This window comes from Berghia stephanieae, chromosome 7 (assembly GCF_034508935.2).
Source record: "Berghia stephanieae isolate SIO BIC M18660-M18661 chromosome 7, UCSD_Bste_1.3, whole genome shotgun sequence".
In the NCBI taxonomy this organism is placed as follows: Eukaryota; Metazoa; Mollusca; class Gastropoda; order Nudibranchia; family Aeolidiidae; genus Berghia; species Berghia stephanieae.
Window position 1 is genome coordinate 5941522 of NC_088366.1, and position 18229 is coordinate 5959750.

General features: G+C 37.7%; 1 protein-coding gene across 3 annotated transcripts in view; it reads left to right on the top strand.

Annotated features, from left to right (window-relative positions):
- The first annotated feature begins 541 nt into the window (after nt 1–541).
- Nucleotides 542–18229, top strand: part of LOC144976416 (sodium-dependent phosphate transport protein 2B-like) — a 30881-nt gene continuing 13193 nt past the window's right edge. For 2 of the 3 annotated variants that reach the window (XM_078920703.1, XM_078920705.1), the window contains exons 1-2: nt 542–612; nt 17587–17667. In XM_078920703.1, the coding sequence (XP_078776829.1) occupies nt 17610–17667 (58 nt within the window). In that variant the 5' untranslated portion in view covers nt 542–612; nt 17587–17609. Of the gene's footprint in view, nt 613–11813; nt 11904–17586; nt 17668–18229 lie in introns of those variants that run through there. The other variant, XM_078920704.1, reaches the window with a different exon arrangement.

Here is an 18229-nt window from a genome sequence, read left to right on the forward strand (position 1 = left end):
ACCTGGTAATACCCGGGTAGTGGTCTGATTAACCGGGTACCCGCGGGTACCCGTAGCAGGCGTGACTTTTGTCCCAAAAAAATTTTTGTGGGGGAGGGGGGGGGGGTTTAATTGTTTAATTTTTACATTTATTTATTATTTATTACAACAAATGAAGCGAAACTGAAGTAAGAAAAAAAATAATAAATAAAATAAAAGTACCTGAGATTCCTTTAAAAGATAAGAACTAATATAATAGTCTTAACCAATTGATTCCAAAATTAAATCAAATGTGTGTTAACAAATAAAACAAAAATATCAATGTAATTGAAAAATAAAGTAGGAAAATCTTTTGAAAAAATGTCATAATGTAAATATGTAAATAAAATTGTATTATTTCCAATTTTTGTTCAAAAATATTAAAACCGCCAAAAATTATCACTCTCAGTTCGGTTTCCATTTGTTGAAGCGGGTACCCGTTACCCTCCCCTTTTACCCGAGAACCCGGTTTAACTTTATTACCCGCTGGTACTCGCGGGTACCCGGGTACCCGCCCAGCCCTATTGGATATAAAAGAGACGCATTTTAAAACTAATCTGTAGACAAGAGCGGGATACTGGCGTTAGATAATATGTAAGTGACGTTCAATTTTATAGAAATTGTTAAATTATTATAATATTATAGTTACCTTCAGTGTTTGATAATAATTTACTTATGCAAGTACCGGAATGTAAATGGATGTTAATGTTATTGTTGTTTACTTGAGTATGATAGAGGGTCCTGATAGCTCAGTTGGTAGAGCACTCGCTTCACATGCAAAGGGACCGAGATTGATCCCGGGTGCAGTCGAGTTTTTTTTTCTGACCCTCACCTGTCCACCAATCAGTGAATAGGTAACCGAGCCGGTTAGATTTGGCGGAAAGAACTTTGCGATAGACTAGAGTCCTATCAAAAGGATAGCAAGCAATTGCTATTGTCCGTTTCACGCTATTGAAACCATGATAAACTCCGGCTTCCTGGGCCCAATGGCTCTGAGGGACTACTAAGTATTAGAACAAAATAAATAAGCAGTAAAACCAATGTGAATTTTTTCTCATTTTGTCTGAGAAATTAATACAGATTTAATGCAGTGTGTATTTTTGTCTTTGTCTCAAATCTGTCATGATCTGATAAGCGCTCAAGAGTTAACTCAACTACATTTATAAAATAAAGATGTGATAAATAAGGCCCCCAGAATTAACTATAGTCAGATTTTTAATGAGTGGCGTGTGTTTTTCTTCTTTTTCTCAGCTGTCCCTCGATGCACAGCTGCAAAAATTTGTATGAACTCCTGAATCAATATGTTTTAATTTTAAAAACAACAGAAAAGGATTTCGCCTGTTACAGCTATATTAAAATCGATAACTGGTAAGGATCGGAACTCATAGCAGATTTACATTATAAAAATTATGAATTTTCCGCTTATCCATTTTGAAGGAATTCGTTAAAATGGAATATCCGGTTAATTGAAACTTAAACTATAAACATACTGTATTTGAATAAAAGGAACGAATGGCAATTTTTAGCTATCAGAGATCTACATCTTATAACTATTAATACACATTACTGATGAATACAAACGAAAATGTGACCCACCGTATCAAAGCGGTATTATGTCGGGATCCACTCGGTAAGGGAAATTGAATTCATAGCCACAAATATCCGACTTGGGTTTAATTTCTGTACGTTATGGCGGAGTATAAAGACTATTTCTTGCATTGCAAAAACTTCTAAGCTCCAATTTCTCATCATTCTATCTCTAAATTCACTTTTTGGGGTCTGAATCATCCCGACATAATACCGTTTTGAGACGGAGGGTCACAAATGAACATTAGGCGCTTTCAACTTTATTTTGATTGCAAAATTTTGAGAACTTGTGTCTATGCCTTAGAGGATTACATAAATTTAATCTAAATTAGTAAAAAGTTGAAATTCATCAATTTATGATACAGATACAGCGTTTCCACAAATATGTACATGTGTTCAACAATAACAACGACCAAGAAATACTGACCACATCAATCATCACCTTCTGAAGACGAGGATGATGAAAAGAAGAAATTGAACGACTCCGAGCATCACTCTATCCAATGAAATGTAATTTTCCTCCAGTTTGCGAAAGTTGGATCATGCCTTTTCCCCAGTATTCCCTTGTTATATAATTTATTGCCTCGTCGGTGAGAGTAAATTTTGTGTTCTTCCTCTCAATCTGCCCCTCTACTTAGGCCCAATGACCTCGATTGGATTGCGATCACAGTGATATGGGGAAAGTCGCGCAACCTCGTGTCAAAAACTCCCTGATTAGACAGTCTGCTTTGAAATCTGTTTCTGGTTCGTTTCTTTTTACTATGGAGTTTAGTTAGCCCTTTGATTAATGGTCAAAGTATGTAGTGTTGCCTGATTGAAATCTCGAAATCATGTTGGCTTTTATAGTTGCTGAAATAACCACGGGCTAATGATAGCGAGAGAAGGCAAAAAACAGTCTTCATACAACTTTGCATTGACCCCAGAATGATATTCTTTACCTTCTAGATGATGCAGAGAAGAAAAAATGGCATGGCATCCTTTTAAATCCAGTATATTCACCACCTGCAAGAATAACAATGATCCTATGTCCAGAACCCACGTGCATTTTTAAGGGTTGTGCAGCGTCTAGTGAGTTGTCGTTAGTAGAGCTCAAGGAAACAAATGATTCCATTGGTTGAATAGTGAATGCAACTCACTATTTGTTTGTTTTTTATCTTCCAGAATCATCAGACTCCATTCCTTTGTGGGATGTATGTTTACGTTCACCCATCTCCAAACATCTTTGGATAATACTCATATCAAATTTGTCTATGATCCTTTTCCTACCACGTCGTTCCACACTGGTGATCTCTCTGTCGTATTCAGATAACCATCTTCTCATGGTTGAGTGTGAAATTCCAATACCATAGCCGTCCCCTTTAATGGCTTATCGATGGCTACAAGTAGAGTTCTTTTCGCAGCTTTACGAGAGTAGAACCGATAGAGATTTCGTATTGTATCGTATGAGTATGAAGTTAATATGTTTTTAAAACCTTTAAATGCTCCATGAAACGTCGATGCATCGATTTTTTTAAAAAATCTAATTTAATTTATACAAACAGCATTTATTGTTAAATTTACAATATTGAGTATACAGTCACTATTTCAAATGAATTAAAGCGATAGATTTCATATCAGTTTTTGGTAAATTTGACATGATGTAGACAACATGCCATAAATAATAAATTCAAAATTTAATGCAAACTGCATAAGTTGTAAGTTTATAACAGTTAAAGCGAATTGTTATTATTTGGAAACAAGTATGACGTGAATCAAGGCCCTCTATAGATAGTTCGAAGTTGACGTCACTCAGGTCTTTGTTATTGTTTTTTGTCATCGGCGTTCATGAGTAATACTCACTAAACTGTATTATCCAGACTATAAAATGTCATAGTTTTGTGTGTTGGTCTGTTATACTTCCGGATGGCAATGTCATGTACTTCTTCGCCAAGCGCATACTATCTATATAGATAGAATGAAGTTGACGTCTCTCGGGTCTTTGTTATTGTTTTTGTTTTTTGCCACCCATGTTTGTGAGTAATTCGCACTAAACTGTATTAACCAGACTATAAACGTTCACTGTTACACAGAGTTTTATGTGTTGGTCCGTTATACATCCGGATGGCAATGTTGTGAACTTCTTAGCAAAGCGCATACGATCTATAGAAGGCCTTACATGAACTAATAATCACTGCCGGAACTACCGTGTCAGCACAAGATTTTTTTGGAAAAACGATGAATTCATGTCTTACTTTGTGGTGCGCATCTAACGTGTTTACATATTTAACAGTGAAAAATCTCTAATGTTATGACAGCGGTTTAGAGTAGTTTTTTATAGGTCTTAAAAAAGAAAACTTTTTTGAAATGGCATCAATACAGTTCAAATATAAATAAACCCAGAAAAACACGCGCCATGAATAAAAAATCTGACTCGAGTTACTTTAGAAAAGAACAAATGACGAGTTGTGTAAGATGATAAGAAAAGAAAGATGAATTTTAATGAAATGAGTTTTTCTTATGAATAAACGGTGAACAAAGTTACAAATGAGAATATTGTGATGTTATTAAACTTGAGCTTTATATAGCGCAATATATCCACTGAACGTGCTCAAAGCGCTTTACAAAGGATCCCTCCCTGACCATCAGCAACACGTAACATGTAAAACGAGACATGACGCCTGTTAGGCGATATTGCAGTATTTTTCAACAGAGACAACGCTGTTGACGGCCAGGTACTCATTTTACACTTGAGTACGATGAGAGAATGTGAGTAAAGAACCTTTTCCAAGGACTCAACTATGCGCAAAGCGAGGCTCGAGCCCAGGACCTTCCGATCTGAAAGCGAGTGTCATACCACTAGACCACATAGTCGCGCATATTACGTATCTTATGCGATCTTGCTGAGACGATAATAATGTTAGATATTGTGTACAGACTTGAAGGGTCTCACTTCCAATCTGAAAGCAATTGCAGCGTGTTTTGTTGTTTTTTTTTCCGACCGGTCCGGGCTTGATCGTAGCCATCGTTGACATATATAGCCTGACACTAGAACCGTAGCCATCCTTAAGTTCTAGCCAGACACTGAAACCCAAAAAGACTGGCATTTTGACGTCATTTTTTGATTTTTGCATCGCCTAGTGAGTTGTCGTTAGTAGTGCTCATGGAAACAAGTGGTCCTATTGGTTGAACTATTGACTACAACTCACGATTTGTTTTCTTTTGTGGCCAAAGACTGGCATTTTGGCGTCATTTTTTGGCCAGTGTCAGGCTATAAGTTAACGATGGCTACGGTCAGGCTATATATGTTAACGATGGCTACGGTCAGGCTATATGTTAACGATGGCTACGGTCAGGCTATATGTTAACGATGGCTACGGTCAGGCTATATGTTAACGATGGCTACGGTCAGGCTATATATGTTAACGATGGCTACGGTCAGGCTAATATATATATATATATATATATATATATATATGTTAACGATGGCTACGGTCAGGCTATATATATATATGTTAACGATGGCTACGGTCAGGCTATATATATATATATGTTAACGATGGCTACGGTCAGGCTATATATATATATGTTAACGATGGCTACGGTCAGGCTATATATATATATATATATATATAATATATATATATATATATATATATATATATATATATGTTAACGATGGCTACGGTCAGGCTATATATATATATGTTAACGATGGCTACGGCTTGATACGTTCTTGACAGTCATCTAATAGATAGTTCGAAGATGACGTCACTCAGGTCTTTGTTATTGTTTTTTGCCATCCGCGTTTATGAGAATGCTCACTGAACTGTATTAACCTGACTATAATCGTTCATGGATACACACAGTTTTGTGTGTTGGTCCGTTATACTTCCGGATGGCAATGTTATGAGCTTCTTAGCCAAGCGCATACTATCTATAGACCCTTAGATAACCGCGCCTCTCGGACAGTCATCATATTTTTTTTAATGGCAGTGATTGGTTGACATAGCGAACATTACAGGCTTTACTATCGATGGTACATTGTGTCTATGTACAATACCCACTATTCTACCGCTTGATCAATAGAATCAACACAGAAAACTATGTGCAAACTTAAACGCATTCATTATGATCAAGAAAATCATGCGATAACTAGTCACCCATTTGGCGATATGAAAACAGTAACAATCATCAGAGAGAGGTAGATTTCATTCACGTTATTGTTTATAAACAAACAACAATGTTTGTCCGAGTACGTGTGAAGGTACGTCACAAGTTCCACGTTTTCGATTGGTCAAAAATCTACTGGTTAATTGGATTCAATAGTCTGATGTCACGTCCGCCCAGCAACGAACAGCTTGGTTCTAAACAAAGAAAATCGGTACTTTTCATTCTTCATGCTGGCTAGAACTTTTTCACATGTCATGTGATCAGAATGTATAAAAGTAAAACATGATCAGATTTATAATGTTTTTCTCCTCTGGATACACTTTTATGCTCGTCGGAGAAGTATTTCATAAGGACGTCCGTCACTGTTCCGATAGGTTAGAACCAGTAACTAAGTTACTATGCGTCATTACAAGGGCTGTTGGCAAAGGTGACAAAGGAAGCTCCGGTGTCTTGATGGCGGAAATCAAAAAACAATGAAACGATCCACAAAGTCTCGAGAGTAAAATATAAATCTCGAAAATATAGATAATATGAAGAAGTGGAAAAGTGTGGCCGTCAGACGTAAGTTCTTGAGAGAAGTGAGTAATGAAGATTAAATCAATCAGTCTTTATAATAAGTGGCTACGTGACAAAGGTTGAAAGTGAATGAAAAGTATTCACTAATTTGAAATGAATTTAAAGTGAAGACTACAAAAGGCAGCGGCGTGACGTCATTAGTGTATATGGTGGTGTCACGATCAGAGAATTAAAAAAACAAACAAAAAAAAAAAACAACTGACACAAGCTACAGAATGAATAAGGATGACGTTATTCGGCTCTTTGATTGGGTGATAGTTCTCACTAAAATAATCAGACTATATTATACATTTAAAGTTTTGTGCGTTAGTATGATTCATCTGGCAGGCACATATTGTAGCATTTTACCTAAACGCATAGTATCAATAAGAAAATGAATATTTTACTCTCTTTCTCGTCCCCGTCCCCCCTAGTCTCTCCCACCTCTCTCTCTCTCTCTCTCTCTCTCTCTCTCTCTCTCTCTCTCTCTCTCTATCTATCTATCTATCTATCTATCTTTCTCATACATACACACACATACACACACATACACACACACACACACACACACACACACACACATATTGGTATAACCAAACTAACAATACAATAATCTTTTGCTAATTTATTCACAAGCCCATAAATGTATCTTATGAACTTAATATGTATCTTTTATATCTATTATACATACACATAGTGCTTGTAGTTTCTTTTCCAAGCGGACATAGTTGTGATCAAAAAAGAGAACGAACGCTGGGGGTAACCTACTGACATAAATAGCATTCAATACTCTGACGTCAAGTCCGCCCAGCAGCGAGCAGCTTGGTTCTTATACAAAAGAAAATCATTACTTTTTACTATTCATGCTGGCTGGAACTTTTTCACATGTCATGTGATCAGAACGTATAAAAGTCAAAACATGATCAGATTTATAATGTTTTTCTCCTATGGATACACTTTTATGTTCGTTGGAGAAATATTTCATGAGGTCGTCCGCCATTGTTCCGCTAGTTTAGAACCAGTTACTAAGTTACTCCGACTGTTGAAGCCTATTTGCGAACGGTGCCACAACAAAACAGCGCTATTAATAGCTTGTGAAACCATCAGCAGGTGTAGAGCTGTTGATTATATTATTATAAAAGGGAGTGGTCATTCCGTTGAACCTAAGGAGAGTGCGGGATAAGTAACTTGACAGTCACATCACACAACGTCACAAGTCCACATTACAGAACTGTCAGTGCTCCATACCATAGCCATCGTTAACAAATTATAGCCTGACATTGACCAAAAACTGACGTCAAATGACAAGTCTTTGGTCACAAAAGAAAACAAATCGTGTATTCAATAGGTCAACCAATGGGATCATTTGTTTCCTTTAGCTCTACTAACGACATTTCACTACACGGTGCGCAAACCTATAAAATGACGTCAAACTATTAGTCCTAGAGGGTTCTAGCCTAGCCATCGACAGCCTGACACTAGAACCCTCTAGGACCTACAATTTGTCGATATTTTTTAAGAGTTGTGCAGCGTCTAGTGAGTTGTCGTTAGTAGAGCTCAAGGAAACAAATGATTCCATTGGGTGAATAGTGAATGCAACTCACGATTTGTTTGTTTTTGTTTTTTTTTTTTGTTTTTTTTTTGCGGCAAAAAATCTTGTCTTCTGACGTCATTTTTTTTGGTCAGTGTCAGGCAATAAGTTAACGATGGCTATGGTTCTAGGCTTGGTTCTAGTGTCAGGCAATAAGTTAACGATGGCTATGGTTCTAGGCTTGGTTCTAGTGTCAGGCTATATGTTAACGATGGCTATGGTTCTAGGCTTGGTTCTAGTGTCAGGCTATATGTTAACGATGGCTATGGTTCTAGGCTTGGTTCTAGTGTCAGGCTATAAGTTAACGATGGCTATGGTTCTAGGCTTGGTTCTAGTGTCAGGCTATATGTTAACGATGGCTATGGTTCTAGGCTTGGTTCTAGTGTCAGGCTATATGTTAACGATGGCTATGGTTCTAGGCTTGGTTCTAGTGTCAGGCTATATGTTAACGATGGCTATGGTTCTAGGCTTGGTTCTAGTGTCAGGCTATATGTTAACGATGGCTATGGTTCTAGGCTTGGTTCTAGTGTCAGGCTATAAGTTAACGATGGCTATGGTTCTAGGCTTGGTTCTAGTGTCAGGCAATAAGTTAACGATGGCTATGGTTCTAGGCTTGGTTCTAGTGTCAGGCTATATGTTAACGATGGCTATGGTTCTAGGCTTGGTTCTAGTGTCAGGCTATATGTTAACGATGGCTATGGTTCTAGGCTTGGTTCTAGTGTCAGGCTATATGTTAACGATGGCTATGGTTCTAGGCTTGGTTCTAGTGTCAGGCTATATGTTAACGATGGCTATGGTTCTAGGCTTGGTTCTAGTGTCAGGCTATATGTTAACGATGGCTATGGTTCTAGGCTTGGTTCTAGTGTCAGGCTATAAGTTAACGATGGCTATGGTTCTAGGCTTGGTTCTAGTGTCAGGCAATAAGTTAACGATGGCTATGGTTCTAGGCTTGGTTCTAGTGTCAGGCTATATGTTAACGATGGCTATGGTTCTAGGCTTGGTTCTAGTGTCAGGCTATATGTTAACGATGGCTATGGTTCTAGGCTTGGTTCTAGTGTCAGGCTATATGTTAACGATGGCTATGGTTCTAGGCTTGGTTCTAGTGTCAGGCTATATGTTAACGATGGCTATGGTTCTAGGCTTGGTTCTAGTGTCAGGCAATAAGTCAACGATGGCTATGGTTCTAGGCTTGGTTCTAGTGTCAGGCTATATGTTAACGATGGCTATGGTTCTAGGCTTGGTTCTAGTGTCAGGCAATAAGTTAACGATGGCTATGGTTCTAGGCTTGGTTCTAGTGTCAGGCTATAAGTTAACGATGGCTACGTCCATAATATATACCGTCGACTGATTGCGGGTGGTACGCACGCGTATTATTCTAAAGGCAATATGTGTCGGGTTTGACAAAAGACGGTATCTTAAGTTTTTAAATTTATCAGTTTTTAAAAGTTATGCTGTTTTTAATTATAAACATGATAATACAGGCATGGCACCAAATTGAACCAGTAGAGCACCGCCACTGATTAAAGGAAATGGCTGAGAGGTTAAGGCATTGCACTGTGACCCGGATGACCCGGGTTCGAGCCCCGATTCAGGCACTTTCGTTTTTTTCCTTGAGAAAGATTATTAACCCCCAATTTGCTCACTTGGACAACATGGGTGATTCCTGTTGACATCAAACATCTTGTTTGATGAGTTAGCTATATTCCTTCGTGGAATGCCTAGGCGACGATATCTTATGATATCCTGGCGCAAAAGGCATAATTTTTTTTTTAATCTAATATTAGAAAGTAAAGTTTTTCTAAGCCTACCGAAATATAACTGGAGTGAGATGAGCTCCATTCTTATGTTTGTATAACTAGAATAAAACTTTGGAAAAGTAAATGTGAATCAAAGTTATGTGATACTTACCCCCCCCCCCCCAACCCATGTTTAAGGGTGGGTGCGGCATTGAAAAATGTGAAAATTGGGCCAATTTGACCTAATTGGGTTATTGCTATTTTTAGAACCTATCTTGTGATAAAACATCATTTTTTTGCATGAATTTTATTAGTGGGATATGGTGCAGGGCAATTCTGAGGCTATTTGTGAGTATAAACGTCATTGTTGTGAACTTTTGGTTGTTTTTTGCAATTTTCTCAAAATTTTGTTTTTTAAAAACATTTTTCAATTTTTCCCTCTATTCTCCGATAGATTTTCTTGAAACTTTGCCCAAATACTCACAATGCCATGTTCTTTATTTCGTATTGATGAATTTTTGAAATATTGATTACTTCAGAAATTATTGGCTTTCAAACTCAGAATTTTGACGAAATTTCAGATAAAGTATAGTGACAAGAAAGAAAAATTTATATTTTAAAAAGTATTTCACTAATCAAAAAATCATCAATAGGAAGTATTTGTCTTTGGATAAGTAATTTATTTCCAAAGTTATATGCTTTTATCTTTGTAAATAGTCTCGAAATATTGATTCAAAGTTATGTAAACAAAATCCAAGATGGCGGCCGTTACCATGGCAACGAACTTTCTTTTTTTTTAAATGACGTCATATTTCTCCATTATTTTTTATTACAAATTGCTGTGTGAAGTTTGAATCAATTTGCTTGGAAAATAAAAAAAAATTGGTCTATGTTCCGCACCCACCCTTAAAACATACTCTTCAACCATGATGGGAATCTATATTTTACAAACGGAAATGAACGCACTCTCTCGATACGAGAGCATTAACCCATTGTTATGGTTCGTGCAACAATAAAACTGCCTTATTAATTCGACATTATTATGTCTCTGATAAAGAAGGTGTGATGAGTGAGTTAAAATAGTAATGAATAATTGTGATAACAAATCATTGTGATGAATAATATTGATGACAATGAAGCATGAATTAAGTCTATGAGTCGATAGTGATTTATTGAATGAAATAAATGACAATGTAAATAAAGCATTGGCATATACATTATTAATGATTAATGGGTGAAAATTTAAAATAACAACAATTTAAAAAAATGATTTCCCAACTCATGGATGAAGATAACATATTACTATATTATATCCAAACAATACTCAATTTTACATTAAGTTTATTTATTTATTTATTTATCTATTTATTTATATTATCCTTTAATCTATCTACTATTAAACCGTTCATTTTTGATCGAAGAGTGGATTTTCCAAAACTCCCGAACTCCGTTTTTCCCATATTGAGATACTGAGGATTATTTCCCCTAAAATTTCTCATTCGGTCTTTTATTGTACTCGTATCATATTTCAACTCCAAATTCACACAAATCATGGGAAAGTTTTGTGCCAAATGATGCTTAAAATAAAGTTTACGTTTCAATTTATCTCATGGAGTAAAAATCTCAAAAAGTAGAAAAACAGACTCAACGAGTTTTTTTTTAAACCAGCCTTCATTTGTGACCCAACGTCTCAAAGCGGTATTATGTCGGGATAGACCAGATGCTAGAAAGTTAAATTAAAGTGAAACTGGACAAAAATATGAATTACTGGTATTTAGCAACCTGAAATATGATATTCATTCTCCTCAATAAAGTTTATAAACTGAACGCAAGTCTGATGTTTCTGGCTACAAATTTAATTTTCAGGATCTTAGTCATCCCGACTTAATACCGTTTTGAGGCGAGGGGTCACATTTGTGTTCAAAAGTTCACGAGGACACGAATTGAACAGTATCTTCACCAAGGCGTCAATCCGTGTCACGAGTGATTTTTAAGAATTTCATGATCACCCCACGTCAGCACATAGCTGTACCAACTTAATCTATTTAACCCCCATACAAGGTTATCTATCTACTAACAAGTTGGGGCGGGGAGAGGGGATGGGGTGGGGCGGGGGGGGGGGGGAGCGATAATCGGACTCTTACAGCTTTAAAACCGACGGACGTTCGTCCAAACTCCGATTTAAACAATTGTATTCTTAGCTCCGTCTCCGACGGTATCGTTGGTTTGGAACTCTGGGTGTTTGGAGTAAGGCTGTCCAAAAAAAGGTATCGTATAAATATATATATATTATTATATTATATATAAATATATATATATATATATATATATATATATATATATATATATATATATAAACATAGTAATATAGTTTGAACGAAGTTGACGTCACTCAGTTCTGTGTTATTGTTGTTTTTTGTTTTGTTTTGTTTTTTTTGCCATCCGCGTTTATGAGTAATTCTCACTGAACTGCATTGACCAGACTATAAACGTTCAAGGTTACACACAGTTTTGTGTGTTGGTCCGTTAAACTTCCGGATCGCAATGTTGTGAGCTTCTTAGCCAAGGGCATACTATCTATAGTTTATCAATTCTTGATCATTAGAAGAATAAATACCAAACATCACCATAACTAATTCGAAAGAATGCGTATCTAAAAAAAAATTATCATGAAAAATAATCCTTCAACTTATATCAATCGATTAAAATGACTCTCATCTAGGCAACAACTCTCAAACCTGGGACTTCGCGACGTCCTAGATTTGAGAATTTTATTTTTCCAAAAATGAGGGTCATTTTAATCGATCGATATTTGAAGGACGCGTTTTCTGGCCAACATTTAAAATTCATGTTTTTTCGGAGCAGCACGGCAGATTTGGTAAAAATAAAGGGACATGGACGACGTGCTCTTATTCGCAGGTCCGATAACCCAAATCCTTATAAAAAATGAGGCAAAATAGTGTCCATTCCAACAATGTTAAACTTGGCTCCGTGGGTTCGGGTGTCAGACCTGCATATAGATAGAATGCGCTTGGCCAAGGAGTTCACAACATTGCCATCCGGAAGTTACGACCAACACACAAACTCTGTGTAGCCATGAACTTTTATAGTCTGGTTAATACAGTTTAGTGAGAACAACTCACAAACGCGGATGGCAAAAACAATAACAAAGGCCTGAGTGACGTCATCTGCATACTATCTATATGTATGTACACGTCGGACATGGACCTTTCAGTCAAACTAGAATTGATTTAAAGGTCCATTTTTGATTCTTGCAGAACTCATTTATAGAGTCGTTAACACTAACAAGAGTTAACAAATAAATAATCGTGGTATTATAAATCCAAAATGTTAGAATAATTTTTTGACATCGTCAATTTTTGAAAGAAGAACACACATCGTGTCTGTCTCCCAGGCTGTGGTTGCCATATTATAGGTCTAGATTCTATAAAGTTTTCCTGGATGGGATTCATACCTCCCATAGTGGGCAGGGAGGTACTTATTGTGTCTTCTATCCCCCTATATCTGTTTTCCAACTTGCATTCTGTCTTTGTCTTGGAATGAGATTGCTTGGTTTTGTCCCTGTCCGGGTCCTGGCTGGGAGGGAAACAGTCAAATGCATAGTTATTGTTTTGGGAGATGATCTTTTTTTTCCTTGTAAATCATCTCTCTGTTATGTATTATTATATTTGTTATAATTTATAATGTAAGCATCTGAATGTATTCCTCTTAGTGGGGGGCAGTGCTTGTGTCCAGATGAGACTTATTGGTGATCTCAAACTAAGTACATAGATGGTATGCTCTTGGAATCTACATCTGATCCCTATTTGTTCCAGTTCCCCTCTGTCTTACTTTTTCTTGGATGCTTTAATTGTAATTCTAGAACTTTTTACTATCCCATTTTCTTCCTTTTTACTGGTGCTGATATAACCTAAATGTGTTGCAAGTGCCGTAAAACCCTTAAAAACAAAAAACAAAAATAATATATATAAAGTTTTCAAAAATGTCATTGCTCTACACAATATTCTATTTACAGCGTTGTATCTGTCGGAAAAAAATTGTACTATCGCCTAACAGGCGTTATGTCTAGTTCTACATGTTACGTGTTGCTGTTGGTCAGGGACCCTTTATAAAGCGCTTTGAGCACATTTAGCGGATAAGGCTCTTCATAAAAGCTCTAGTTTCTTTGTTTTGTTATTTTTTTCAATTGTTTGCAATTAATCTATTAATGTTATGTACTTTAAAATTTCACAGAAATCTGACTTACCGTCTCAAAACATTATTTTTTTGGAGTGATTGTTGATGCATGAAATAGTATTTAATTTGTAGTCATAAAATGAGATTACGATCAAGTTATTATGTTCTTCTTCCCTTGTACCATTCGCGCATGGAACACAGCAGCCCTGAAAATGTCAGAACAACCATTAGCCCGAGAACATACTATAGTTATCTCGACCAGTTTAAAACCAATAAATAGATAATACATCAATGCCATCCAACCTTCAACAGTCGTAACGTCACTTCCTTCCTAATGACGCATGGTAACTTAGTAACACTGGCTCTAAACTATCCGAACAATGGCGGAAGCCCGTATGAAATATTTCTCCGGCGAGTTTCAAGTGTATCAAGAGGGAAAAAAAACAAACATAAATTTGATCATGTTTTGACTTTTACACATTCTGATCACAAGGCATATGAAAAATTCTAGCCAGCATGAAGAATAAAAAGTAATGATTTTCTTTGTTTAGAACCAAGATGGCAGCCGTTGCCGGGCGGCGTGACATCAGACTATTGAATCCAATGGCGTCAATCTTCTTCACATGAAGTTGCTACTATTTTTGGATAGGATTGGATTGGAATTAATATTGGTTCTTAAATAGGAGTCAATAGTCTGATGTCACTTCCGCCCAGCAACGAGCAGCTTGGTTCTAAACATAGAAAATCGATACTTTTTATTCTTCATGCTGGCAAGAACTTTTTCACATGTCATGTGTTCAGAATGCATAAAGGTCAAAACATGATCAGATTTATAATGTTTTTCTCCTCTGAATAAAAATTTATGCTCGTCGGAGAATTATTTCATAAGGGCGTCAGCTATTGTTCCGATAGTTTAGAACCAGTTACTAAGTTAATATGTGTCATTATGTTGTAATATGTGTCACTGTTGAACCCTATAAACATTGGTTCTTAAATTGACAAGGACAAACATTACCACAATTTGTGTTATTTTGACTTCAGATTCACTTTTCGAGCCCTGGTTCAAAAGTGTTGTTTTGTTTGAGATTTTTTTTTTAAATTGAGCTTTTATATAGGGCAATATCCACTAAACGTGCTCAAAACGCTTTACAAAGGGTCTCTGACCAACAGCAACATGTAACATGTAGAACGAGACATTACGCCTGTTTGGCGATATTACATTTTTTTTTTTCACCGACGGAGGCAACAGCCAGGTACTCGTTTTACACCTGAGTACGGTGAGAAAATGTGAGTCAAGATCCTTTTTCCAAGGACTCAACTATGCGTCAAACGAGGTTCGAACCCAGGATTTTCCTATCCGAAAGCGAGGTCATACCACAAGACCACATAGCCGCACAAAGGTAGTGGGCCACAGATTTGCAAGTTTGCCAACATTTGTTATTGCTAAATTTTGTGTATGAAGCATTTAAAGCCAATCAGCTGTAACGGTCATTGAACTTGGGTGTCTTGGAGGCGGTTCTTTGTGTGTGTGTGTGTGTGTGTGTGTGTGTGTGTGTGTGTGTGTGTGTGTGTGAAACGTGTAAGAGATTATGTCATGCTTGGGTACTGTCGAACCCCGCGTGTTATGGTTAAATAATCTTCTCGTGAATACATGGGTTGCTAGAAGCTGTGATCTGTTAAAAAGTAAAGGTAAAGCCACCAGCTGCAAAGGTCGTGGAACTTGGGTATCTTTAGAGGCCGTTCTTTTTTGTTGTTGTTTAAGTGTGTGTGTGTGTGTGTGTGTGTGTGTGTGTGTGTTTGTGTGTGTTTGTGTGTGTGTGTTTGTGTGTGTGTATGTTTGTGTGTGTTTGTGTGAATGTTTTGTGAAGAACGTAATAAATAATAACGTGAAGTATTTATTTATTATATATTTCTTCGAGATTCGAGCAGCAACATTTACACAGTGAAGACTGTAGGAGATGCTGTCAGATTTGGGTATTTGGTTGGGGGGGGGGGGGGGGGGGGGCGTGTCAAAGTATGGAACATACCGTTCGCTCACACATGCAAAGGGACCGAGTTCGATCCCGAGTGAAGTCGATATTATTTTTTTCTGACCCCTCTGTCTATTGATTGGGTAGCTGGGTCTGTTAGATCTGGTGGAAAGTATTTTGTGATAGATCGGCGTCCTATCCAAAGGACAGAAAATAACTGTTACTGTCATCCTCACGCTATAGCAGCCAGGTTGAAATCTGGTTCCCAGGGGACTCTTAGCTTTGAGAAGGACTCCTTTTTCTTGTAAAGTCGCCGCAAAAATTGAGAGCGGGCTTATTCTGTCAATCAGTTGGTAGCGCATTTGCTTCATACGTAATGTGGCCGAGGTTAATCCCGGGTGCAGTCGAGATTTTCTTTCCTACCCCCTCCCCCCGCTGTCTACCCAGCAGTGAATGGGTAGCTGGGTTTCCTAGACCTAACGGAAAGTACTTTGCGATAGACTAGCGTCCTGCCCAAAGGAAAGCAAGCAATTGCTATTGTCCGTTTCACGCTATAGAAACCGGGATAAACTCCGGGTCCATGGGCCTAGTGGCTCTACCTGAAGGACTGCACTGACTTATTATGCCAATCACTCCCCTAAAGTTTGGGTGTCCCTTGACACCTTATGCAAGGGTCATGACCCTTTATGACCCCCATATGACATGACATCTTATCTTTTTTGTCACCATGACCTACGAAAACCACGATCGAGTCATAGTTTTGTAGGCCTTCCAGTGACCGTAGCTTTATTTCATTGAAATTTTAACAGTCTGTGATTCCCCACTACTGAAAAAAGTTGAGTACGGGCATTGATATCTGACCCAGTATCCTGGTTTCTAAGGTCACTCACTTATGATTCGGAAAGTCGCACCTTCTAACCCCTTTGGGCGGGCCATTCAACGTAGTCAAATTTTGATAAAGATTAGTCTTAAGAATAAGGGTTTATAAAACGTTTCAGAGAGAAGCAAAATGTCTGAACCTTTAACATGACTTACTTACTTACTTACTTACTTACTTACTTACTTACTTACTTACTTACTTACTTACTTACTTACTTACTTAGGCCGCCCCTTGGGGCGCCCAACATGAGCCACAAGTCTTTGCCATTCTATCCTGTCCTCCATAAGCGGAAGCAGCTCCCGGGTGTTGTCCATTCCTGTGAAGTCTAGCAGGCAGTCAATGTAGGTTTTATTCTGCCTGCCTCTGCTTCTGGTTCGCTCAGGTGGTTCCCATAGCACAAGACTGTTGCAATTTCTCCTGTGTCTCCAGCAGTGTCCCGCAAGTCTCAGTCTTCTCTTTTGAATCTTCGAGGTCACTGGGAGGAGGTCACTGTATATATATAATGATTGTCCACTCTTTCATGTTAACAACTGCTATACCCGTATGCTGCGGATGGCCCTCAATGTAAGCTGGAAGGAGCACATATCAAATGAAGATTTCTACATATGTGTGTATTTATATATGATATATAATATATATATATATATATATATATATATATATATATATCGGGGGGGGGGGGGAACGACAGAGGGCGTCGGGTGCTTGGTATGGGTAGATCTAGCGGCTCTTCTCTTTATTCTTAGTATTTTGTCCGTGCCGGAAGTCTTTATCCGGAAGACGGTGGAGGACTTCCGGGTCGTCGGAGTCAGTCTCCGGTGCGGGCTCAAACCTGAGACTTTTTATGTTTTTCGTGTTTCGATGAGACACTTAATTTCATGGCTTTCTTGTACTTTTTTCCAGTTTCCGAGTATCAAGAAATCGACATGTCTAAGACCAAGTCACAGAAGAAACTTGCTGAAAACAAGGACGTGCCATTTAAAGGTATCCCAATATTCAAATTGCTGAGGGTTGGAATTATAAAGGAATTAAAAGGAAAAAAATTGAGCTTTATATAGCGCAATACCCACTAAATGTGCTCAAGGCGCTTTACAAGGGGTCCCTGGTCAACAGCAACATTTAACATGTAGGACGGAACATGACGCCTGTTATGCGATATTATAATTTTTCAAACAAAGACAACGCTGTTAACGGCCAGGTACCTGAGTACGGTGAGAGAATGTGAGTAAAGAGTCTGTTCCAAGGACTCAACTATGCGCTGAGCCCGAGGCTCGAACCCAGGACCTTCCGTTCCGATAGCGAGTGTCATACCACAAGACCACATAGCCGCACAAAATAATCTAATCTAAATTAGGTTGACTTACCTAACTGGGTAAAAGATAAAGGGAAATACGTAAAAAAAATGTTCTAAATGTTTTTAGTTTTCCTTTAATTTCCCTTTATTTTAATAATATAACTATGAAACGCACTCTTCCTCTTCCGTTCTCTCACTCCCCCCCCCCCCTCTCTCTCTCTCTCTCTCTGTATATATATATATATATATATA